This window comes from Perna viridis, chromosome 5, assembly GCF_037379345.1.
Source record: "Perna viridis isolate PV_CMFRI_1.1 ecotype Kerala chromosome 5, ASM3737934v1, whole genome shotgun sequence".
Lineage (NCBI taxonomy): Eukaryota > Metazoa > Mollusca > Bivalvia > Mytilida > Mytilidae > Perna > Perna viridis.
The window spans coordinates 7,194,728-7,222,210 of NC_142449.1; the positions used below are offsets into that span (position 1 = coordinate 7,194,728).

Sequence of the window (27,483 nt, forward strand, 5' to 3'; positions counted from 1 at the left end):
ATTTTGTCAAATGTCATTAGTAGAAAAGTTGCTAAGGCTACTATTTTTTTTTTCAAAACAATATACACAAAACAACCCGTATGTGTATAGAACTAACTTCCTGGAAGCAACATATTGACGAAGACACTGACGGTGATAAGTATTGTATAATTGTAATACAGTTTTTCTTTCGGCTATGTAAGAATTTAGATTGAAAAATGCTTTATATTGAACTTCAAAAATAGCAAACAATGATAAGGAAACTGATTATGAAATTTCACTTTCACAACAGAAGTCATGAAAATTGTATATGAGCATGGGATTATCCCAATGAATTACTGTAGACCCGACTTCTATATCTTGGGAATGACTGTTTATATGACAAGATATTGATTGCCTATATATACTTTATTTATCTAATTTGTCTGAATAGTCTTTATGCATGTATGGATTATATATTTAACGTTCATTTTAAGTCTTTAGACAATATGTACAAGATTCTTCTAAGACCCCGACAAAACCCAGTCTTGATTAACATACAAAGATGTTTTTCAAGAAATCAAAGGGGAAAAATATTCAATGATCCCATCCATGGCCATATTGAATTACCTCAGCTATGTGTGAAGATTGTTGATACTCCACAGTTCCAGAGACTAAGGTATCTCAAGCAGCTTGGAGCATGTTACTTTGTCTATCCTGGGGCTGCTCATAACAGATTTGAACACTGCATAGGGTATGTTTGATAGCAATACCAGTAATCTATGGTTATTATAGTTTTTTATCATTTACCAGATACTAATTATTTAATCTATCTGAAATTTTTATTATATTAGATATCAAATATTACTTTAATATTCTTTCTTTTATTACTTAATGTAAGTTCATCTCATTGAATCATTTAGACTGATAGTAAACGAAAAATAATGTATTAATGAAATATATGAAAGTCGTTGTAAAGTTCGTCTTACCTAAACCAGGTTTTGTCTTCTGCAGGGTAAGCTATCTCGCTGGGCGGCTTGTTCGTACCCTGAAGAAATACCAACCGGATTTAAAAATAACCTCCGAAGACGCTTTATGCGTAGAAATAGCTGGATTATGCCATGATTTAGGTAACACATGTAAATGGTAATTTTCCTTCCCTCGTTTGTGTACTCCGGACTTGACTTTTTATGAACAACTCGGCGGGTGTTTTTTAGAAAAGCAGAGGACGCTTACCCTACCGGTGCACCTGGTCCATGCTCCCAGTTTTTAGTGGAGTCCGAGTTGCTCATTTGCTTTTGTTACTTTGTATGTGTGATTTTGGTTGCTTTGTGTTCTTTGTTGTGTGTGTCTGTTTCCCATGTCTGGTCTTTGTCCCTTTATCACATTCTTTTGATTACCGCTATAACCTTGGTTCCCTTGATTACTTTATCAAATTATCGGAAGTCATTCCATTTTATTCAATTTTGATATTGCTAGTGCTTTGGATTTTTATATTGTTTTCTTTATCTTCAGATTTTATAGGTTAACTTTTTTGTTCGGTTAGCTACATTTTTGCAGTATTGACGCTTCGGTATTAGTTGCTTATGCTGGTCTATGCTCACAGTTTTTAGTGGAGTGCAAGCTGCTCATAAACTTTTGTTACTTTGTATGTAATATTTTAGTTGCTTTATGTTTTTGTTGTGTTTGTCTGTTTCCCATATCTGGTCTTTAGCCTTGGATTACATTCTTTTGATTTCCGGTAGACTCTTGGTGCACTTAAATACTAATTCATCCAACAGCTTGATATGGTAGGCCTTACCTGTAAATGGCAAAAACATGTTGTAACTACAATGAGTAGAACCTTTTTTTTTATTTTCTCTAAATAAATTGCACCCCTACACTCTCTTCCAATTAATCTTGGTTATAAGACACCACTGAAACAATGAATGCTTGTATGTGAACATGGATTGTATAAGGTTGAACATATCACTGATAATTACTCAAAAGCCAATCAGATGAAAACAAAACTAAACATAATACCACAAAAAATAATGCATTTATGTACATATTCACCTAAAAATACAAATGATACTACAATCCCACTTGTTAAAGGAAAAAATCAAGGGAACCAGGATTAAAACATTAAAACACAAATCCAGGGACAGCGAACAAACAAAGAAAATAGAAAAAAGACATAAACAACAAAGAAGACGAAATGTCTAAAATAACACGCAAAAAAAAGCAAAAAACAAATGAGCAACCGAAATCCACTATCAATTATGATCATGGACCAGTTGCACCGGTAAGTTAGGTGTTCTCCAGTTTTCTCCTCCCGCCAAAACGTCATGTCTGGGGTAGACGAAACAGGAAAGGTAAATTATAAAACAATGAACAAATTCGGTTCTCAAGGTGCAGATTGATACTCAATATGGTGACGACCGTAACACTTTAGTCGTAATGACTTATCTTTTTGCTATATAACCCTGCTTTAGAAGCCTAATTGTATAAATTCTAATATGATACAAAAAGCCCCGCGTAGTTTCGGTAAGATCTGGCATGACGTTTAGTTGCGATATAAAAATTATATAAGGCAGGTGAAGAAAAAATAATGCCACAGATGAAAAGAAAGGTGACAATATTAAACGACAAGTCATTGCGTTTGTCGATAGTCTGGCAATGAGTTATTCCTCCTCATCGACCTCTAAAAGATGGCCAAGATATGAAACTGACTTTATAGTATTTTTAGTTTTCCTCATCTTAAGTCATTTGGGGTAGAAACGATGTATGAAATGTCCAAATCCAGGTTTAATTACAGACAAAACGTCATATTCAGGAGAAACTGAGATCAAAGGATCTGGCTCAACGATGTTTTTTTTTGTTAAAAGATCTAGGCATTTCATTGGTATATTTTTAAGTTGATAAGGACTTATTTCTTACAAAGTATGAACAATCCCTGACAAGTACTACATATCTGTTTCTATATATTACATCTTCCTTAGAGTAACAACGAAATATGTTGAATAGAATTTTAACTGAGTATTGATGGAAAAGAGTTGTATATAGAGTAGACAAATAATAGGTCTTGATGCTGTTTTATTCCGAAAATAATCTAGCATTGGTAGTTTCAAGATCTACCGTTTTTGTAGAATCAATCGACACTGAATAAAACAGTTAACACCATGAATAAACATACCCTTTATCGGATTGATCAAGAAATATCCTACATACAATTGCCATTCGATTCACTCTGACAAATTAACATAGAAATCCAAAAATGTCAAATTTACATAATTTTGTAACTTGACACTTTTTTCAATTACTTTTTTGTGTATGGATTACATTAAAAGTTGCATTATTTGAAGGTTATGCCAAAATGGACAACATTTTAGACATAATATAAACTGTCTCGTTGAAAAATTCAAAAGTAAAGAGATATGTTAGTGTTAGCCACAATTAAAATGCTACAATTATATAAATGCAGGTTTTTTTTTTGTTTTTTTGTTTTTTTTTTTTTTCTGTTATTGTTAGAATAATCAGAAGACTTCCATCTCAAAAATTGCAGTGACCTGATGCATAAACATGTTTTAATTACAGTGACTTTTATACAACCATGACACTTTTTGTTGGCTCACCAATCTCATATTTCAAACCCTTGAAAAAGTATAACTTAGGGTTATTGTTGAAGAGCTGTCGTAATAAGTTCAGTTTATAGTCTTTCTTATCAATTACATAATAACATTCCAGGATTTGTCATTTTATCTCAATTACTGCACATAACTAATAAGCCACCGTTTTTTGAGTGCAAATGTAACCAAATTGATCGGAAAAATGTCATTATTTTATTTTATTTAAAAAAAAACTGAATATTTTATCAAAAAGTTTTTTTAAAATGGTAAGTGCTAGCCATTCTGACAAAACATGATGTTGCTTTTATATCACTTGTAAAGTGTATAAGGTAAAGGGTGATAACAAAATTACCGCACTGATAGTCATAATAACACAGATTTAAGTAGAAGATTCATTAATACAATTTCAATTTCTTCATGTGTTCCATGTTTCGGAAAGAATGCTTCAAATCATCAAATTTTAATTTTAGATCAAGTTTCCGGAATTCGACATTTTGTATTTTTTTTAGGGCATGGACCATTTTCACATATGTTTGATCAGGAATTTATTCCAAAAGTCAGATGTGGAAATTGGACGGTAAGGAAACAGTCCTTATTGATCGTAAACAGTCAAAATACTATAAAAAAAAATGCAAAAATATCAACATCATGAAAACAGTATTAGGAAAAACGACCAACCCGCTTTCTATTTAAAACTTTGTGAATGAGCCAAGTGCATAGTATGGTAGGCGTCCTCTTGATTAGCTTTTCAAACAAACACTCATAATGACAAGGCCTGCAATATTAAATATTAAGTTATACGAGCTTGTTAATACAATGAATACATGGTGTCCTCTGAACATATTTACTATTTTGTATACATACCATGGTGCTGTTGTCGCGTTTCACCATATCCGTTTTTTTTATCTTATAAATATGAATTAAATGGATCCATTAACTTGATGTAAAGTGTAAAGTACTTTTGTAAAAGATAAGCATGTTTTGGTGAACACAAAATTTGTTTACTTGTTTTGTAAATATAAATTCAAGATACTCAAGACAAGTCCTTATAAAATAGAATACAAAACAATAATTACATTTGCTGTGCTACGGTCAAACGGTAAAACTTGTGGGTGTAATAATCTTGACCCATGTTTGTCTTTTATATGGTTGTAATAATCTACTGTTATTTTTCTGTCTAGCATGAAGAAGCATCTGTTATGATGTTTGAACATATGTTAGAGGAGAACAATTTGTTAAAGGAATTTGAAAACCATGGTTTAAAAGATCGAGATATAACATTCATTAAGGAACAAATTACAGGACCTGATAACGGACGTACGAATGTATGTAGAAGCCAAATGTGTTTTTTATTTTCTTCTGTTTTTGAAACTCTTACAGTTACACGCATACTGACAAAATACGATACTGACGCCTGTTTTTTTTTATAATTCAGAAGTGAAGTTAGGAAACGCCCAGTCACCCATATTATCTGTACTGGGTACAACATAATAGAACACATTGCATTATTAATAATCTAAGAGCGGATCTTTCAGTTAAATGTAGGTAACACATGATCCATTTAAATGTTTATCAAAGCTTTTGATTACGTTTTACCTTACATATTGTCCAGTTTTTTTGTCTCAGTTCAATTCAGTTCAAACGGGTCCATGTATAACATAACTGACTGAATGAACGTCTCTGATTTACATATAACATGATAATAGGTGTATTTCTAAACACTTTCTTCTCGTCTGCGGTGCTTTCTAGATTGTGGATCTAAGACAGGCAGACCAACTTCCTACATATCAGGTATAAATCTGCACCTTTCTAACAAAAGAACATCGTCGACTTATGTAGATAGGAAATATATCGTCCATAAATATGTTAATAGAAAAATGGTTTCACACACAAGTCACAAATCACCCGTCAAACGGACAAAGGAAAGACATATGTTCATATTTGACACCATTTTTAATATTTATTCAGGTTCAGTACCGTCAATATGTATTCGAGACTTTTATAAACAGAGCATCCACAACTTAGCAAAATATCCTATACTCTCCTAACTCTAAAACTAAAAAATGTTTAAAAGAAACAGCTATTGAAGACATGCTGTTTTTTTTTCATTTTTAGAACACAAGAGCCGTTCTGGTTCTCGTTCAAAAATTTTATAATGAAAAAAGTTCATTTTTGAAGTGTTTTAGATCATAGGAGCCAAGATTCATCCGGAAATCAAAAGAATGTAATCCAATGACAAAGAGCAGAGATGGAAAACAGACACACACAACAAAGAACATAAAATAACCAAAATAATACATACAAAATATCAAATGTAATTTAGGAACTCGGACTCCACTTAAGTCTGGGAGCATTGACCAGGTGCACCGATAGTGTGAACGTCTTCTGCCGAGTTGCTTATAAAAAGTCATGTCCAGGGTAGATAAAAGAGGAAATAAAAACTATGACAAGTTAAACAAATCAGTTTTCATGGTAGAGATGGATACACCATAACGATCCACGAGTTCATGATGACGACCATAAAACTTCTGTAGTGATGACTTCAATCTTGTAGCAATATGACCCTTTTCCAGAAGCCTAATTGTATGAGGTCTAGTGCGATACAAAAAGTATGCGTAGTTAGAGATAATGTGATTATAGTTAGAAAACAACAGTTCATGAATAACCACTGGTGGTACTACTGCAACACCCCAGACGTCCTCAGCCAAGGCCATCCTTCATCGTGTGTTTCGACCCCTAGTACAATGGTACACTCTCAGGATGGGGTCCACAGTAGTGAACTCTCACTGTGCGTCATTGGTGGGTACTCAGCTACTGTTGTCCCTCTTAAAAACAAAGCCAGGAAGATGACTTTTCTGCTGCTTTGCCTACTATTCTTACTGATGTTCTCCTACATCGCCCAGTTACTCTCATTTCAAAATTTCAAAGGGAAGTTCCATGTTTGCCAGCTTCTGTCTCTACACTCTGCCAGAAGTTCACTATACTTTGCTTTTTTTCTTACATTCGTCTCAGTACATCTGTCTTCCAATGGAACCGTCAACTCGCAATCGATGACGAATTTGATATCATATTTCACATGCTAGTAAACTTTACAAAGCTAGCCTTTGTCTGTGTCCTCAGACTTTAACACTTATTATGTTTTTTAATGTATAATGTATAATAAGCTCTTATACTTTAGTCAGACTTGTCTGACCCCGAATAATATCATGTTTTATCTACCCTATTTATGAAATCTTTTTAAAAATTTAAAAATGCGTAAAATACCGAGGCTTCATTCCTTGCATTGCATAGGGTATAACCTCTCGTGGATGGATTTAAATTCCTCTTTCGATTGTTTTGGTCATGAGTACTTCTTATATACAACTGATACTTTGAGTATTATCTTTATATCCTTTAACCTAAGTTTCCACTATAAATGACGTATTATCTTTAAAGCATTTTTATTTCGGGGATTTAATACATCGCATCTACCCCCATAGAACTTGAGATAAAGGATACTACAGACACTGTGAAGTCAGCCTCATATCTTGACCTTAGAAATCGACGGTAAAGGAAAACTATTGACCAAACTTAACGACAAATATGATGACTTTTCATTCAGAATTGTCAACTTCCCTTCATCGGTGGCAACATCCCTTCAGCACCTGCGTATGGAGTTTTAATATCACAACTGATACGTTGTGCCTAAGCTTGAAGTCATCACTACAGAAGTCTTATGGACGTCATCATGAACTCGTGGATCGTTATGGTGTATCCATCTGTGCCATGAAAACTGATTTATTCAAGGTGTCATAGTTTTCTTTTCTTCGTTTGTCTTGGCCGGACTTGTATGAGCAACTCGGCAGGTGTTTCTAGAAAAGCAGAGAACGCTTACCCTACCGTTGCATCTGGTCAATGCTCCCTGTTTTTAATGAAGTCTGATTTGCTTATTTGCTTTTGTTGCTTTGTATGTATGATTTTAGTTACTTTATGCTCTTTGTTGTGTATGTCTGTTTGCCATGTCTGGTCTTTGTCCCTGGATTATATTATTTTGATTACCTTGATTACTCTTTCCTACATATTTGATTGTAATGCTGCTGGTGAGAGGTTACTAATTGAAACTTGTGTACAGCGTATCAAAATTAAAAATATAAATTGTTCTTTTTTTTTGTATTTGACAAAGCTATGTATGCAGTTTTGAATGAAGCTTAATATACACATTAGAATTTGCCAACACTTAATGAGTTCGCTGAATCAAAATAAATTTAATATCTTTAGACTTGGACTCATAGAGGAAGGGAAGAAAAGAAAAGCTTTCTGTACGAGGTATGTCACAGTATAAATAATGTATTTATACTTCTTTCAAAACATATGTATTATTTGAACACACTCAGTAAGATGAACCTTACATAATAGAAAGAAAGACATGTACAAACCGTTTTTGATCAATTGTTTATAGGCGATTTTACGCAAGTGTAAAGGATGAGAGTACATAAGGAGCTATAGCGCCTACTAGAAGAAATGGAATTATCTCCCTTTAATAAACTTAAAATTGTTCAAAAATTGATTTCATCTTCGTTTTTAAAAAAAATCAAAACAGAAAATTAAATTTCGTTTATAAAAGAAATAAACAAAGTTATATGCGTATTCAATCAGTATTTGTTGAATAAGTTAAATAAACAAGTGCACCTTAGTGTTATGATTTACGCTATCTGTTAGACATATATATTATCAAGATGTGGGGAAAACACTCAACACGTTCACGCACTCCCAAACAGTTAGAGTGGAGAATATCAAGATAAAAAAGTTAGAGTGGGGAATCGCTCTCGGTCCCACATGGGATCTGGGAGTAGACCAGAGCGTCAACACAGCAGCCCAACCGCTAGTAGGACACACTCTGACTGAGTTATTCGCTCAGGTATCTCGAAGGCTGGGCTTCGCTTCCTTCTACTGCTAACTGGCATTACTAACAGAATCACCGTAAGGGGCGGTCATGCGATATCCGCAAGAGGATAGTCAAGACCGTAAAAAAACTCAATCATCATGTAGGGAAACCCTGGTCATAGAGTCATACGTGTGATGACTTACTGTGAATGTACTTTTATTCATGGATACCAATTTTCTTGGATTAGGGAAGAAATGCAAGTTCGTGGATTCTTGAATTCATGGTTTTGAGGTTTTCAGTATACACATCAATGCGTTTCTCCTTTTCGTTGGCAACTAGATTTCATGGTTTGGCCTACCCACGAAAACGAAAATTAGTACCCCATGAACAATAGTACTTTAACAGTATTTTTTAGCCCTGTGAAGAATGTTTGCATTCGTACCTGTACTTCTACCTTTCACAAAGCTTTAGGCAATTAATCATGTTTGTCTCCCCTTCCGTAAAATAGCATTTTACTTGACTCAAACTTGTATAAATTTCGGTGATAATTGAGTCTTGGAGTATGTTCCGCTGAAAACAGAATCAACAGAGATGGGGCAAATATACAAATCACGTGTTATAATTTCTTCCTTAACTACATACAACACTGCATGAGTGACTATATATATCCAGTTTAGAGTCACTAAGGTTTCTCGTGCTTAACTACAGACAGACATACAGATAGACAAACAGACAGATCCCTGAGCAATGTGTTAAAAGTTTTCTGAGTACAATAGCTGAAACATAACTAGCACGTACATGCACAAATCATTGTTGATAAACTTGTCATTACTTTTAGTGATATAAACAATTCCTATAATACTTGCGAAGTTTAAAATATATAAATGAAAACAATAAAAATGAAACTTTTTCATTAGAGTTTATGAATACGAATAAAAGTAATTAATATGGGAAAGTTTAAAATAAATGCATCTATATAGGTAATAAACTTTCCGCTATCGGCCGCTTTCGGCTGGAACCTCCTGACATTTTCTAATACATTTTGTAATCTCGAACAGTTTTGTCCGTCTCCCGATTGGAGCTTAAATCCTGCTGCTTTCGAAATTTTCGCTATTCATCAGTCATAATAATGGGGATGAAACAGGGAAGTTAAGAAGCCCAGATATGACGCACTTCAATTTTGGATACAAATAACAGGTGTCTCTTTTTGTAGAGTTTCCGAAGATTAACACCAATGCTAACCGTATCTCCGCTAAAATGTATGAAAGCTTGGCATATATTAAATTCAGGTTCGAAAACCAATTTCAATAAATGTCACGTGGATATTCATACCACTAAACCTCAGATGGTTCACGGTCAGACCATGCTTATTTAACCTCACAACTTACACGTATCAAATCCACCATCAAATCCAACAACCGGGTCGTGCCTGTTTTGTTTCTTTTTTCAATATTTTCAAGAGGCCGTTAACAAAATATTCTAGACATGGATTGAATACAAACGTTACACAGGATGCAGCTGATTGAAAGAAAAGACAACTTCGTCCACATAAAATATAGACGCAACAATTTGCATTAAATATTAAAAAAGACGACAAAAAGCTGAACTGCAAACAACAATTAGCACGACAGGACCGTTTGGTACGAATATTTATTAGATCTGGCTGTCGTTACAAATAATAAAACTACACGTAAGCTATTAAGAGTAATCAAGGGATCCACGAGTTCATGATGATAGCACAGATATTTACTCATGAACGTGAAGAATTTACATGTACATGCATCCATGATCCTTCTGAGCGGTGCTTCATAGTACTTCACTAGGTAACAGTTTTGATATAAGTACGGGTATTTTAAGCGTCTACTTTTTTTGCGTATGTGTAGGTGTACACTAAATACGAAAGAAAAGTTAGAAAATTTACTTTATATACAAGAAACTTAAGTAACAGGATTTTATACACCATAAAATTGCGTACAAATTGTGCACATTGTAAATGTATATGTATTGAAGATTTTTTCCCGGATAAAGAAAGCAGTGTTGAAAGAACTTAATGTAGAACTGTGCTTAATCATTGCACTAGATAAATACCCAGAGCCTGGATTTTTTTTACAGGCATACAAAGCAAACGGCTTTTAATTTTTCTACAAAATAAAAACAGGAGCGAGTAAAAGAGTAATCAAGGGAACCAAGGTTATAGCGGTAATCAAAAGAATGTAATCCAGGGACAAAGACCAGACATGGAAAACAGACATACACAACAAAGAACATAAAGTAACTAAAATCATACATACAAAGTAACAAAAGTAAATGAGCAACTCTGACTCCACTAAAAACTGGGAGCATAAACCAGGTGCACCGGTAGTAACATAAAGTAACTAAAATTATACATACAAAGTAACAAAAGCTTTATTCGCGCTTGATCTTATAACAGTATTTCAAACTTGCCGATTGCATAAGGGAATAAATTGCGCAAAATTTATTACAAACAAAGTTATCTTTTGACAGCGTGCTACAGGTTTCTATACACTAATGCTTTAACGAGCTTATTCAAAGCCTCCCATTTCTGTACTACGTTCCGCGCAAAAGTATATCATAATGCAGAACAATCCTATATCGAGGAGATTTACACGAATATTTGAGCAAATAAATATTGAAAACTATAAGATTCAAATATTACACCCACACAAATGACAGCAAAAGTATATCATAATGCAGAACAATCATATATCAAGGAGATTTATACGAATATTTGAGCAAATAAATATTGAAAACTATAAGATTCAAATATTACACCCACACAAATGACAGCAAAAGTATATCATAATGCAGAACAATCATATATCGAGGAGATTTATACGAATATTTGAGCAAATAAATATTGAAAACAATAAGATTCAAATATTACACCCACACAAATGACAGCGGTTCAAAATAAGGGCATTCACGTACATGCAAGCATGTTCAGGTTACAGACCACCTATTCAACCAATGAGCATTTGGAACGTACGCAAAAATAGTCCTACGCAGAAATTACCCCTGTTCCTCATAGTGCTGTAAAGAATGTTCTCATCTCATTTAAAAATTGAAACAGTTTCTGAAAGGAAAAACATTTCTGTTAATTTTATAGGTGCATTTAGCTTCTTGTGATGTGAAGCCTAATCTCCATAATGATTTCTAAATATACCCCTATCTTGTGAAAACACTGGGATTTCCCATGCTATTTATGGACACTTCACTTCCGGTGACAAGTACTGCACTGCAAGTCTGCTAAACCCACATGCCATTCTGAGGATTGTGAGCTGACATATATAGAATCATAATGATATATAGTCCTCTGCAGGTTAAAGTTAAGGTAAAGTCCAGAGAAGCCATTGAATATTGTAAAATTAGCATACGGGAAGTGAAATTAGTGGTTTCTAGCCTTCATAGCAGTAGCTATATCAAAATCGGCGTCTGATCAAAGATTATTTCGAACTTTATTTCATTATTTGGCATAAAGATGAGATAACAGCTCTTTAGTTATTATATCTACTGCACTTGCTACAGTGTTATTAGGGTTTCAATGCATATTACACGGGCGACCAGGTGTTTAATCACGTGACAGTAGCTAGGTCACATAATACATGTACAGGTAAAGTACGACAGTAATTTTTTATGCAATTTTAAGCGTAGTTTTTGAAGGTTTTTTGTTAAATGCACATCCAGCGTTAACCAAACAATCCTTTTTTATGTAGAAAGAATTCATAAATGCGCACTTTCAGTTCCAATCTTTTTTGGTCAACGCTGGATCTTACCATAAAATAAGTGACAGAAGAGTGAAAAAATGCATAAAATTGAAAATTTACAATATGAATTATTACATTATTATTTAGTTTTCTTCCGAATCGATGATAATTGTTTACCAATTATTTCAGTAGGCAGAACAATGCCTTAAGGACCTTTATCCTCCTTTTTTTAATTATTTGTATTTAAAATAATTTATGTTTATAATTACATAATACTATTTTTTTAAAACTCAGTTTATATCACACACGGCTGTAAAATATCGCTCTAGTACTAATATGCAAGTAGAATTATTCAATTGTTATTCGTGGGTCCTTTTTGTGCACCACATTTTGACAAACATACTGTGTGAGAGGGACAACACAGATCTTATGACTTACAGTGTTCCAGGCTAATTTTCTGTATTGCCGTTTCTCATGAAAAAAAAATTATGTAGGGGCGTTTAAATTACACTGAGGCTAAAATCTTACATATAATTGTACATCATTGGATTAGTATATTTTCGGATGGTTTATTAAAATATTACAAAGTTGGGTTCTTTCGAGTGTTAATTATAAGGTGACTTTTGATCTTCTACATTCAATTGGTGTATTTGGTTGAGTTTCAATCGTTATATATATTTTGCATCATTAAACTTTTGCATCGTTAAATCAAAATGCTTTCATTTTCGTGTGAATCTCACATGGATTTGCTCCATTGTTTTTGGTGGAATCTCTTATTGACTTAGTCTTGACGAATTGTGTCTGTAAGCTACAAATATTGTAGCTATTTATTTACCAGAATTTACTCACTGCAGTCTTTCAGTCTGTTTGATGCCACTGATGGAGCTGGACATTCTTTTCCGTCCTGATCATCTGATGTCCATCCCATTTTTTGCAGGATTTTATTTTGCTAGTGGTTTATCTTTTGATATGATGTCCTGTTCTCCCTTTCTTCATTTTTATATGTAACTGTATCATATTCTGTTTACTACATTGTGGAGATAGATCGTGTTTGTATCATCCTTTTGTGTTCATGTCATATTCTTGAATGTTGATGTATATGGAGTGTACTATTATTTACGTGTCAATATTTAATGCCAATACAACATATGTTCTGTTATTCTAAAGATTGTTGCAAACAAGAGGAACGGTATCGATGTTGATAAGTGGGACTATTTTGCCAGAGATTGTCATGGTCTTGGAATAATAAACCACTTTGACCATAAGAGGTGTATGAAGTTTGCCAGAGTACTCAAGGCGGATGGAGCATGTCAGATTTGTTTCAGGGATAAGGTAGAGCATCTATATTTTCGCAATCAATAATACACTCTTATTGTATATATCAAAACCATTTTGCATTCGACTTTTCATTCAAAATGTGCAATAAATTTTACAAAAATGGTATTTTTGTATTTAGAAATCAGTAGATCGACTATTTTTGCAACATCCCTTCGGCACCTGCGTATGGAGTGTTCATATCACAACTCATACGTTATGCCAGAGCTTGCCGAAACTACGCAGACTTTTGGTATCGCGCTAGAACTCTAACAAATAGGCTTCTGGAAAAGGGTTATGTTGCTACAAGATCGAAGTCATCACTACAGAAGTTTTATGGTTGTCATCATGAACTCGTGGATCGTTGTGGTGTATCTATCTGCACCATGAAAACTGATTTATTCGACGGGCCATAGTTTTCCTTTCTTCGTTTGTCTACCCCGGACTTGACTTTTTATAAGCAACTCGGCGGATGTTTCTAGAAAAGCAGAGGACACTTACACTACCGGTGCACCTGGTCCATGCTCCCAGTTTTTACTGGAGTCCGAGTTGCTCATTTGCTTTTGCTACTTTGTATGATTTTAGTTACTTTATGTTCTTTGTTGTGTATGTTTGTTTTCCATGTCTGGTCGTTGTCCCTTTATTACATTCTTTTGATTACCGCTATAACATTGGTTCCCTTGATTACTCTTTGTTCAATGAAAATGATCTTGAGAATTATCTCACGTATAAAACTCGATCAAGTAATTTGACTACACGCTGTAGGTCATATCCATAAACAGCTTCAATATATTGTACATTTGTTAAAAAAATAATTGCTGTACGTCATATTAACGTATCATTAATGGTAAACAGTATAACCAATTTTTATGTATGTATGTTTCTTTATTTTATGAACGTTTACCATTTTATAACCACTAAAACATTCGATACAGGGGGCTAAACTAATCGGCAAAACCCTTCTCTTACAAATAATTACGATAAACTTGAAATTGGATTAGTATCATTCGTAAACACAAGTAGGGCACACCGTTTTATCAGTAATAGCGAACAAAATTTTTACAACACTTTGTTCCTAGCACTAAACTCTTTATTATGTGCAACTGAATAAAACGGCGCGTAAAAATGTGATTGCCCTTTATTAATGTTATTTTTCCACAGGTCGCTAACTGAAAATATCTGCAAAATGTGCAATTTTTCCCGCTGCAGTACGAGGGTCTACTTTAATCTAAATCCAATATTTAACGTTATGTGGGTATATTAGGCATCATTAGGGTTATAAAATACAACTTTTGCTAGGTTTCAAATATTTTCAGTTTCTCTTCCTTGGTAGGCACTTCTTCAACGAAATATCGGCATTCCAATGTGAATATATTGTGCCCCTCTCCTACGTCTTCTATTCATTAATTTATTGGAATCTGAGTTTCATCAAAATATCGTGAAAGACAAGAAAGTTTAAGAAGCTATATGCCTTAATTTCACATATCCATATATTGACGATGTTCTCTCCATTTATAATTCTAAATTTGTGGTATGGCTTTCGTTTATTTATCGACCAGAAATAAAACATTAAAAAGACTACTGTCGTAGCTTCATGTGTGAATCAAACTTGACGACAGTAGCCCTTTCAGTACAAAAATAGATGATAAACGAGACGATTTATATATTATGACTTTTCCTCTCATGCACAGTCAGCCTCTTGAACCAAATTTATTTTCTGTACTTTTTACTTATATTTTATTATTTTCAACTTGAACTATAACGCGTTTTCCTCACAAAGTTTTGAAGTTGGTGACTTTGTTTTACTTGTGGTTTAAGTGCGTTTAGTTCCTTTTATTTCCACTTAGTTGTCGTTTGCATCTTTTGCCCTGTTTTGACTAATAAATTTACCAATTTTAACTGGCTTGTTTATACTGTAATACATCCGAAATAATAAACTGTAATGGGACAGGGAGGTGTAACGCGTTAGAAAACCTGGTTTGACTCACAATTTTTATCGTAAATGCCTGCACAAAATCAGTAGGTGGTTTCAAACTTTCCGATTTTTATTGATATTGTCATTTGTTATTCCTTTTTCATTGTACATTTTGACTATTGTATAGAGTTTACCAGTTCCTTAATTTTGTTATTACCTTCATTCTTTATAGTTTTTAAACCATACTCTCTCTTATATATTAACCATTAATAATCAAAGAGATTCTAGCGGAAATAAAAGGAATGTAATCCAAGGACAAAGACCAGACGAGGAAAGCAGACAATCACAACAGAGAAAATAGAGTAACTAAAATTATACATACGAAGTAACAAAAGCAAATGCAAAATTCGGACTCTACTAAACGCTGGAGGCATGAACCAGGTGCGCCGGTAGGACAAGCGTCCTCTGCTTTTTTAGAAACTTCCGTAGTTGCTCTTAAACGTCAAGTCCAGGGTAGACGAAAGAGGATAGGAAAACTATGATACGTTGAACAAATCAGTTTTTATGGTGCAGATGGATACACCGTAACGATACACGAGTTCATGATGACGGCCATAAAACTTCTGTAGTGATGACTTCAAGATAATTGTAAGAATCTAGCGCAATACAAAAAGTCGGTATAGTTACGCCAAGCTCTGGCATAACGTATGAGTTGTGATATAAAACCTCCATACGCAGGTGCTGAAGGGATGTTGCCTCAGATGAAAGGAAAGTTGAAAATTCTTAATGAAAAGTCATCACGATTATCGTAAAGTTTGATCAATAATCTTTCTTTACCATCGATTTCTAAGTGTAGTTTAAGATATGAGGCTGATTCACATTGGCTGTAGTAGTTATCTCAAGTTCTCTGGGGCTAGATGCGATGTTTCAAATCCCCGAAACCAGGATTGTTTAAAGATAAAACGTTATCTATGTAACGGAAGTTGAGATTAAAGGATCTAGCTAAATGATATTCTTTCTTTTGGATAAAATCAGCTTTTAAGTCAGTCTCAAGAGAGTGACGATATAGGTCAACAAGTGGAGGAGCACAATTTTTTTTTCCAGTAGAATGCCAACCGTTTGTTGAAAAACGCGTCGACCACACTGGACAAATATGTTATCGAAAAAAAAATTCCCAACAGGTTTCTTTAATTTCTTGCTCAACCTCAAAATTTATGATTTGCATGGATACCGTGCAGACATAATTGTGTTATTTTGAACGAAAATTGAGATAAAAACCTTGATATACGTGCCGACTAAATCATAAGTTTCAAACCTATGTGACAATGATAAAATTCAAATATATGCATAAGGTCATCACTACACAATTATAAGACCACTTTATCACAATTGTGAAGTTAAGTTCAGGTAGTAGGTGGTGTCAGCTGCTTTTGCGATTAAATGAAGGTCGAATATCTCATCAGAAATTGCATCTACAGAAGTTTTGACATTAAACTTGTTATTTGGGAATTGTAAAGAGCCACCACGAATTTATTTTTTGACTTTTTTTCCCTTTATATCATTCTTATATTTATTTTCAAACAGTTTTAATGTTTAAACAAATTATAGAAAAGGGATGTATAAAAATAGTGTATGAAAAAATGTATTGTACATCGTTTATTAACATTGTAGAAAAATATTGTCTAAGATAAAAATATCGGTTTCTTTTACTAAAATTAAAGTTATTTCAGGAGGTGGGTTGAGATTACCTGTTCTTACACAATTTAAAAACTTGTTTGATATCAATTAAAACTTAAAGTAAGGTAAATAGGAAGAAAGAAGAATAAGATTTTTCTATTTATTATATAATAATCAAGACGTAGATTCTTTCATGTAACTATGTCATACATGTATATAAACTAAACAAACAATAAGTAATTATTAATTATAACAGCAAAGAAACTAACACTAAAAAATGTTAACAATAAGAAAAACTCGTACTTGTATATAACAGGGAACTCAGCAAAAAATCTGTTTATTATAAACGCATAATTAAAACAAAATGGGTCATTTAGAGTAAACACTAATAAACAACAAATATAATATATTTTGTCTATTACCAGGAAGCTGAGACGCTGTACAGTATGTACCAGATACGAGCCAACTTACACAGACGTGCCGCTCAACACAGAGTTTCTAATGCTATACAAGCAATGTTTGTTGCATTTAAAATAATGCTTTAAATCTTAACACATTTAAAAAAAAATTTATGAGTAAAACGAAAAGATGTCACGTGTAAAGTTCATAAATGGTATTTTATGCCGTTTAGTACAATCGCATGTTTTGCTTTAAACTATTAATTTATTGAACGTCCATTGTATGGAAAAGGATTTAACAGTTTTCACTTTAATTATATATTTTCAGGATCACAGATGCTTTTATTAAGGCTAATAAAACACCATTGGTACCAGGAAAAGACGGGTATCTATAATATTCCTTACTTGAATACCGTTCGAATTTTATCTAATGGAATTGGTGTCAAAATTGTAGTAACTAGCATTCTTTATGACATAATGCCCAATTTCGTTAATATGTCAACAGTAATGTAAATTAATATTGAAAAAATAGAGAGGTTAATTCATATATGAGTTTTGCTAGCATATTATTTCTGTGCTTCAATACGCATTTTATCACTGACACGCTATGGAGAAGGAAATACCTACGTCTACTGATATTAATTAATGTTGTAAAGATGGTTAGTTGTAAGAGTAGATTTGGAATTTAAACATTTGTTTAATATTAAAACATATTAAATACGCAACAAATGTAATACAACACATAAACTCATCTTTCAAAAAATTGAAATAAGTAATAAAATCAAAAACAATGAAATAAAGGCCTTGGCATACCTGTTAAGAGTAAGAACTGCTGCGAAAGTAGTTAAATTCGTGGATTAGGGATGAAACACAAGTTGGTGGATTCTCATTCCGTGGCTTTAAGGTTTTCACTATACACACCAATGGTAATCTCTTTTTCATTGGGAAAAAACGTCGTGGTTTGGCCCTTTTACAGTTTTCAACAATATTTTGAGATTTAAGCACATTAAAATCAAAATCATTGACTTATAAAACTAGAAAAAAGCAATAATGACAAAAACAAACTTCAGGAATTTTTTTTGGAAAATACGCAAATGCCCTTTGTCCTTATAACCTTATAGATGTAACTGTAAATGGCCTTTTTTGTATATAGCTATAAATAATTATTTTTAAATCATAAAGTTACTACATTCCAATTCCGATATGATTCAGGGCGCTTCTCAGGCTAGCAGATTGTATAGATGACCCAGTAGCATATACCAATTTGAACGACAGTATATTTCATGTCATATTGATGTCAAAAGATGATGAACTAGCAGAGTCTCGTGCCATTCTAAGACGAATTCAACTAAGAAAACTGTACAAATGTGTCGGAGAAACATACGCCATTAATGAAAATGCCGTGGTAATATTTTCAATTTCTTTTAATCACTTACGCTATGTTGGCTGTGTCTACCTGACATGAATTACAATAGAAAGAGCTATACTTCGTGAATTATAAAAAAACTATAACTTTGATGCCTCATATAATGTTTCAAATTGAAGCTTATACTCGACCAAGAAAAATCATACCTCCAAGTAGCACAAAATAAATCAAGACTAAGGAAGCTAAGTTAAAAACAGTATCAGCTATTTATAATGCAAAACACGACATGTTTGTTAAAAATCAGTTTCTACAGATGTCTGTTATCTGAACAGTTCATCCTAAGAGAATTTTGTATAAAAAAAGTCTGTGTTTCATGCCTCTTTTCATTTTTGATAACACCTTTGAGCGTCCGCATGTGGTGCTTTCATATTGCAACTCATTTATCGTGCCAAAGTTTGCCAAAACAATGTAAACTTTTGTACAGTGCTTAACCGATCTTGCAATCAGGCTTCTCGACCCGAATTTTGTTGCTGCAAGATCATAGTCATTACTACAAAAAATTATATCCGTCACCGTGAACTCGTATTTCCGGTGGTGTATCCGTCTACCATAAGAGTCTATTTTCCTCTTTTGTCCACCTCAGACGAAACATTTTATAAGCAACTTAGAGATTGATTGTAGACATATAGAGAAAACATATCAAGCCGGTGCACCTGGTAAATGCTTCCAATTTTCAGTGGAGTTGCTCATTCACTTCAGTTTCTATGTGCATGTTATTTTATTTATTTCATATGTTTTATTCTGTGTACCTATCGTCTTTCTGTAGTCGTTATCCCTTAATTGTATTATTTTAGAGCTGGTTCGATCCCTTAATTTTCCTTCCAACTGTTCTTAAAAATGAATGTCTTTATGATTTTGTCATTATTTCAGAAAAAGTATAAAAATGTCACTTGCGTTACAGCTTTTAAATGGCACAAACATCCAATATCCCGTTTATAGCACCATTCCACATTGCCTATTGCCCAGTTGCCATTATAATATCTACTTCTTTTTAATTTGCAATGAGAAAGCAAAATGTTCATCATGTCAAATTTCTATGAATGTTGAACAGGATTGATACACATCTTACCTATTGAACATTAAAAAAGGAATATTTTATAAGTAAGTGGGAATAACAAGAAAATTCTTTATAAAAACAATATGTATGACTGAAACTAAAAAAATCATTGGAAAAATACACAGGAGATTTCACACACACACACACACACACACACACATTTGCACCTTATTTTATTTTAGTTACAGCATAGTGAAGAGGAAATCAAAGGTGAAATTGTCTCTAAGACTCCCGAGGATAGTTATAACAAACTCGAAAAAGATGACCTTATTGTAAGAGTAAGTTGGTCGCTGTGGCAAATATAACAGTTCTAACATCGTTGGGAAGTTTTCAGACCTTTCTATACGTTTACATATCTTTCCTGTATCAATCTGATCCGATGGAGCAGTGTAGCGAATAGAGTCGTCACACTCTGAGACGTTTGTATAATATTGATTTGTTGTGACATGCATCATTAATTTGATCCTCTATCCACATATAACATCTAAATGAACTGTCCCGTACTACCATACATCGTGTACTAAGTTACAGCCCTAGATTAATCCTACGAGGAGGAATGACCCGGCCAGCGAAAGCTATATTTTTACATAGCCTAGCTGGCCGAGTGGTCTAGGGCGCTGGACTTTGTTGCCATAGATGTCACAGCGGTACGAGTTCGAGTCCCGCGGAGGGAACGACCAAAAATTGGCATCGCAAATTTAACAGTTCTAACATCGTTGGGAATTTTTCAGACCTTTCTATACGTTTACATATCTGCCCTATATCAAACTCATCCGATGGAGCAGTGTAGCGAATACATTCGTCACATTCTGAGACGTTTATATATATGTGTATATATATATATATAAAGTCTAAAAGAATCTGCCAACCAGCAAACTTAATGGGTATCGGATCGTCAAGTCATGACGATGCAGCACTGAAGAAGGTCATTTGTTGACTGAAAATTTTGCCCATTATATACTTTATTATAGTGTGTTAACATCTTTATCGGTATCGTTGTACAATCCTTTAGACTTATATATATATATATATATATATATATATATATATATATATAATCAGGTCTAAACTACACCCCAACTCTAGACCGATGCGAGGTAACACCGCCTGAACTAAGTCCAACGCTTTAGACCACTCGGCCAACTTGGCTTTTTAAAATATAGCTTTCGTTAACTGAGTGATACTTCCTCGTAAGTAAATCTAGAGCGCGAACATTAGCACATGATGTAACTGAATAGAACAACCTCTGATGGTATCTAGTAAGACATTAGAGGATCTGTAACAGTGTACAAATACAGCCACATCAAGCATATAATACATATAAGAAGTCTAATGGGGTGAGGCAACTCGACCATCTTACTTGCTAGTACATTACTATATAGATACATAGCATGCACGGCTAGGATCAACATAGTATGCTTATACAAAAATGCATACATATATATATTCAAGTCTAGACTACACCCCAACTGTATATATATATAAACGACCAAAAGTTTTTTTCGCAAATTTGATAGTTCTAACAATGTTGGGAGTTTTTTAGACCCTTCTATAAGTTGACGTAATGTTATCTTCCCTGTATCAATTTGATCCGAATAGAGTCGTCACATTCTGAGACGTTTATACATACATATATATATAGGTCTGAAAAATTCCCAACGATTTAGAACTGTCAAATTTGCGATGCCAATTTTTGGTCGTTCCCTCCGCGGGACTAGAACTCGTACTGCTGTGACATCTATGGCAACACCGCCCTAGACCACTTATATATATATATATATAAGTGTGTGTGTTTGTAAATCGTTTTGGTAACTTCAACTTCAACCTACTGTTGGTTTTATTCTGTTTATGTATTTTAAATTCAATAATTATCTCGATATTTTTCATAAATACGTACTATATTTCAACAATCATAATTGCTAAGTTTTAATACAGTAAGTTTTTTTTTAGAATTATATTATAAACTTTTTAACTGCTGTCATAAAAAATGTTTGCATAGCTATTTTGAATGATTTGTTAGTTTCCTTATCGTTGGAGTTTATATTTTGAAGAAGGTGAAACTGGATTATGGAAGGAATGAAAGTAATCCAATTGATAATGTGAGATTTTACAACAGAGCTGATGATAATACAGCAAAGAAATTAGAAGACGAACATAGAGTATGTAAATACAGCTTCTTATGGGAGCTAGAACGGTAAAAAATTAGGATTTGATATAATATCGACTCCAAACAAAGTCAGTCAAAGTGATGTTACAAATGTTTCGTATTGTTTTGTTTTAAAGAATGTCAAAGAATAAAAGTCCATGATATCAGACATCCTCTCTAATAGGCTTAGGTTTGATACATAAGTTATGAAATGCCTATATACCATAATATAAAATCATATTATCTCTCTTCGTCTGTCTTCGTCTGTCTTTTCTTTTATATCAAAATATTATTTTGCTCGTTTATCTGTGTGTGATTTGTTACATTATTCAATCCGTTATCATCAAGTACACATGTAAATCACTGGTTTATTCATTGTTTCTTAAGGTTTCACTGACGTTACCTAGAGTATTTGCTGAAAATTTTATCCGAGTTTACTACAAGAAAGATAACAAGAAGAGCATTGAAATCGCAAAAAGATGCTTCCAAGATTGGTGTCAAGAAAATGAAATTAAGGCTGTATGCATTTTTATAATTTACTGACGTTAATATGTAATAGTATTCAGAAACATTAAGAAAATTCCAGTTAATGGTGTCAAGTCAAATGGTTTATTGATCTGCTATGTTTAAGGGGTTTCAACGAAAATCTAACTATGAAATGTTCGTTTAAATTCTCAATGATAGATTCAAACGATATTTTACACGATTCAAAACAATTCTTAATGTGTATATTGATTGAGTGGGGTTGGAGATTCTAACATCCCTAAATAGATTCATTTCACCATGACATTTCAGGCACCTTATACTTTATAGTAAACAATCAATTTGACATCAGAAAATATTCTTGGATTCCTATACAGTTAAGCCTATGTTTGTACCATAATAAATTTAGAAAAAAACAGGGTTGAGAAGAATTTCGATTAATACTAAAAATTAATTGATGACTTGTGGCAATTTCCAAAATCTCAGTTAATGAATAATAAGATAGTTTCTAAAAAAAACTATCTACCCACAATTCAAGATGATTTTAATTAAAAAAACTTATTTCTTTTAGTGCTTAAGTTTTAGAATATATATATTTAAGATAATAAAAGGACATTGGAATAAAAAGGGTGCGACTGTACCTTTTATATAACAACTGTTTATCTAAACCATGAATAAAGCATTTTAAAGCAAAATACTTTCAACACCAATTCATTCGTCAAAAGGAAGGACTACGGTACCTAATATTCACACTGACATTTATGAACGGGCTTGGTGGTGGATGGTGGGGTATCCTGAACGGGCTTGGTGGTGGATGGTGGGGTATCCTGAACGGGCTTGGTGGTGGATGGTGGGGTATCCTAGCACATCCACCAATTCTTAATTCATCAATGTTATTTATGTATTTGAGCTAACAGAACTAAATAATATATATATATAGAAAAAAGACTTTGTGAACATGTCTGCAGATAGACAGACAAAATGGAAACTATGTCAGATTTCCTTCATTGCTTGATTCTCACACGCACACAAAACTTGTATTTAATGACTTAAACATGATATTCGTAATATACTCGGAAATGGGAATTAACTTCTTTACTTGAAATACTGTTTATTATTATTTTACAGAAGGAAGACTTCTTGCTCCACCCTCCCTACGGCAGGGAAAACAATTAAATGACAGTTATCTTTTCTAAAGGACGACAAAAACTGAAAATTGTTTAGTTGGCTTTAGAGTGTGATCTATATTAACTATAACACAGGACATAAAGTATATAAAATTACAATATTTAACCATGTTTGTTTTATTACGTTCTCTTGTTTGAACAACAGAATTATTTCAACAAATATTATTATGGTTCATCGCTTTTTTATTTCCTTGCAAAAATCATGATTATGTATATTTTTCTGAATGTATAATGCCTCTCTTCAAAGAAATGTTTTTCCATATGTAAGGGTTTAAGATATAGATAGTTATATTTACATCTAACAACATTTATGATACAAAGCATAATTTATTAGTTTCAAAATTAAAGTCTTAACCAACTCTGACAGAGAATCAATGTCTTCTTGTTCTCGTTTTATCCATTTTGTTGCATAGTCCTCCACGGCACCCATAAGAACTTTAAAGTGATAATTCCAATTTATGGAGTGTGGTTCACGGTACCTGGGACCTTTAGAAAGGACCTTACGGGGAGATTCGTTTTCGATGATATTTAAATCTCCCGTAATGACGTGACCGGAAGGACAATATTTGAATGGACGTTTTTGCAATAATAGTCAGGTGGTTTAGCCTTGAAGTCCTCAATCTAGAGGTTCTGCAATAGCCTTTTATAATTGTAAATTTTGGTGGCAGTAGGTGAAGTATGAGAATATAAAAAGAAAATCGGTATTGATTTGTCTTTGAAATACAGGAGAATTTTGTTCTTGACATTTTTGTGATGGAGGATGTCAGCCAAATCAATTGCATCTATACCTTTGTTGAAAAACGGTAGTGGAAGAAATGATCGTTTTTCTTTATCTTGACTTTTTACACAAACTGGTTTAAAAAGTCTGTGAAAAGCCAATATCCAAAATGATGGCCACAAGTATGTATACGTAATGATGAGGTAGGTTCAGAAACAGAAGTGCCAAAACTTGTTTTGTAAAGTCAGTGTAGTAGAGTGAGAGGTATAGAATAGAGTTTAGTTCGAATGTGATGAAGTCGAAGAGGTTTTTGTATGACAGGAAGAAAGCCATCTTTGGTGACATCATGCATCTAAGCTGATTTATAGTGGCGTGGGCCATGACTCCTTATCCGTGGATTTTTGTCAAATTAATTCACAACGGTTATGTTATTATCATATTGGCTTGAAATGTTTCCTATACTTTTGATGCTGTCATTGCACCCGTAAGGTATTGCAGTACCTAGTCTGCGTTTCCAGTCTACCTCTCTTTCCCCACGATAGCTTTTACTTCAATTATCATTATTAAGAGTAATATTACAAAACTATGATTAATAAGAATTATCATAAAATGAGTAAGTATATATTGATGAAAGATTCTTATGCATTGATAAATATCAAGCCATAGAAGGCCTTCCCCCGACATAGAAACATTTGTCTGTTATATTATTGCAACACTAAGCCTGGTAAAAAGCAACTTAAACAAGTTTTTAATAATTTAAACACCCAATAAATCTTATTAACCAACAACCCAAAATACGTGAAAATATGTCAAAAACTGACCAATTGATATGAATTCAAACCGGGCATCTATACGGGGCCAATATGGATCAAACCAGGGCCAATACGGCATCATAACTTCCGGTCGTTTGACACCGCCATTTTGAGGTAGAATTGGATTTCATGACCTTTGATCAACAAAAAGGATATTTAAGAATGATTAAGGTGAATAAACCTACATGTTCGTGGTAATGCCTCGGCGATGCCTCGGGACCAATACGACCGTCTCGACCAATATGACAGACGACCTCAAACCTATAATAGGGCCAATATGAAATTACATATTTATTAACATATAATATTTTAAACATGATATGTTTTATTAAGGAAAGTAAATATGATCTCTACCATCAGATCTATCATTGAATGGTTATCGATACAATATAACTTTCGTTAAAAAATGTTGATAATTTGGCAATATTGTTTGGGTCAGAATTTTGTGTAGCCCTTACGCTAGAGGTATTCCCCTTTTTATAAATCCGCCTCCTTGCTCTATCCTGTATTCGAACAAATTATACTTAATATTTTTAATCTTCGTAAATCAAGGCCATCAGCTATCATATAATAAACACATCATGACGAAACAAAACAGGGAGACTAAGGCGTCTTCTAAGAGTATTGTTAACACGAAAAATACAAGGAAGAAAAGGAGAAATCACCACACGCTGAATCAATGGCTAACACGCCAAGCAATGCTGATCACCAGTAAGTAAACTCCTAGTGCCTCAAATTCATCACTCATTACAGAACAGGTATTCAGTTTAAGAGACCAACTGATTTCACCCAAACTTTATGGAAGAAATGCATGGACAGCACGCGTGATGCAACAGCCCTGTTCTTCAGGTACTTACCCCGGTAGGTTTAATCTCCCTACTGTCAATAATCAGGAATGTGATATTTCCGCTCATGAGAATATTGACAATGTAAGAACCGACGTTTTGCGTGACAATGTAAGCCCAGTACTGTTTTATTTTTTTTCACCATGTCTCTGCTCACATTCCTTTGAAAATAAAAGAATGGTTTTGAAAGGAGAGATTATTCACTAGGTATTTTGCTAAATTTCCATTTTGACGGGTAATTACATGAAGTTTTGAAGGGGGTATTCTTACAGTGGTTAATAATAATGACATCACTTAAATGATATTAGTTCTTGGACATTTGCTTTAATAATCTACATGAGTATGCTTTGAATATATGTGTATACATATATAGCATTCGCTTCGGTGCTCAGATATTTAACAATCGTGGATTGTAGTCTATAAAGTAGCGATTTCGGCTATATATGTAACATGCAAGACCAGAACTATGAAAGGCTAAAAAATATTCTGAAGCTTAAGGAAGTGACGAAATTTGTCGACACGGAAGTAGACGATTGCGCAGGATGCGATGCTTTGTCTTTCAATACGTTGATGGATACGATTATATACTTATTTATTTGATAATAATTTGGAATTTTCTAGGGTACATCTTTGATTTGAATAAAAGGTATATTTAAAAATATAAAAGTGACAGTCAGAAAGGCGAACCAAATATAATGTGTCAGCTTTAAGGAAGTTTGAGGGCACATATTAAACTTCTTCCATCATAGGCGTAACCTAAAATCATATTATACACCTGAAATACTCGAATCAGGTACATGTTGTCTGTCATAGTAAATCAATCAATTTTGAACATTAGCATCCCTGTATCAGTTTGATCCGAAGGAGTAGTGTAGCGAATAGAGTCGTCACATTCTGAGACGTCTGTATGATATTGATTTGTTGTGACATGTATCGTTAATATGATCCTCTATCCTACATGGCATCATATCGAAACCAACTTGCGCAATCAAAAAATGAAAATCCCATCGCTATTCTATGCGTTTAACCAATCGTAAATTACAAGTGAAAATTAAGTCTCTCCTTTTAAGAATCGCTATTTGCAATGGAACTAAGTTCAAATTGTCGCAAAAGAAATCGTTTGTATATCATAGGGTTGCCATCAAATTTTTGAATATCAGCTTTTGGTTTGTGCAGTTCTCGAGCAATTGGCATTTGATAAGCACTTACGTTGCTGTGCTCTTTTTCAACTACTTTAGGCTTGTTCAATTGACGAGCATTTGGTATTTGTGCACCATCTTCAACAATATGCAACTTGCAAATGGAGTGACTCTCCGGATTCCAAGCAAGAACGGAGGACAAATAAGTATC

At 33.6% G+C, this 27,483-nt stretch overlaps 1 protein-coding gene and 1 long non-coding RNA gene across 7 annotated transcripts in view; one reads left to right on the plus strand and one right to left on the minus strand.

The window, feature by feature from the left end:
- Positions 1-24,141, plus strand: LOC148615781 (deoxynucleoside triphosphate triphosphohydrolase SAMHD1-like). 6 transcript variants are annotated; one of them, XM_088582361.1, is made up of 14 exons: positions 1-152; positions 456-712; positions 973-1,088; positions 4,076-4,143; positions 4,748-4,891; positions 7,824-7,871; positions 13,323-13,487; positions 17,487-17,578; positions 17,788-17,844; positions 18,672-18,864; positions 20,125-20,220; positions 21,994-22,101; positions 22,476-22,607; positions 23,700-24,139. In XM_088582361.1, the coding sequence occupies exons 1-14, from the start codon at positions 81-83 to the stop codon at positions 23,745-23,747; spliced, it is 1,596 nt and encodes a 531-aa protein (XP_088438487.1). In that variant the 5' UTR covers positions 1-80; the 3' UTR covers positions 23,748-24,139. The 6 variants fall into 6 exon arrangements, with proteins under 6 accessions (XP_088438487.1, XP_088438490.1, XP_088438491.1 ...); XM_088582366.1 differs by having other exon boundaries at positions 66-152; positions 624-712; XM_088582363.1 differs by having other exon boundaries at positions 67-139.
- The window catches only part of LOC148615782 (uncharacterized), an 18,197-nt gene continuing 8,521 nt past the window's right edge, over positions 17,808-27,483 (minus strand). The window contains exons 2-3 of the long non-coding RNA XR_015922059.1: positions 26,146-26,294; positions 17,808-19,954 (exon numbers count right to left, since the gene is read on the minus strand). This is a non-coding gene — a long non-coding RNA (uncharacterized LOC148615782). The remainder of the gene's footprint in view (positions 19,955-26,145; positions 26,295-27,483) is intronic.

Bases quoted from the DNA above. Each gene is read 5' to 3' on its own strand.
- LOC148615781 (XM_088582361.1), top strand. From the start codon at position 81: ATGTGTATAGAACTAACTTCCTGGAAGCAACATATTGACGAAGACACT. The intron at 153-455 runs GTAATACAGTTT...GTTCATTTTAAG, and splicing joins GTGATAAGTATTGTATAATT to TCTTTAGACAATATGTACAA. The intron at 713-972 runs GTATGTTTGATA...TGTCTTCTGCAG, and splicing joins AGATTTGAACACTGCATAGG to GGTAAGCTATCTCGCTGGGC.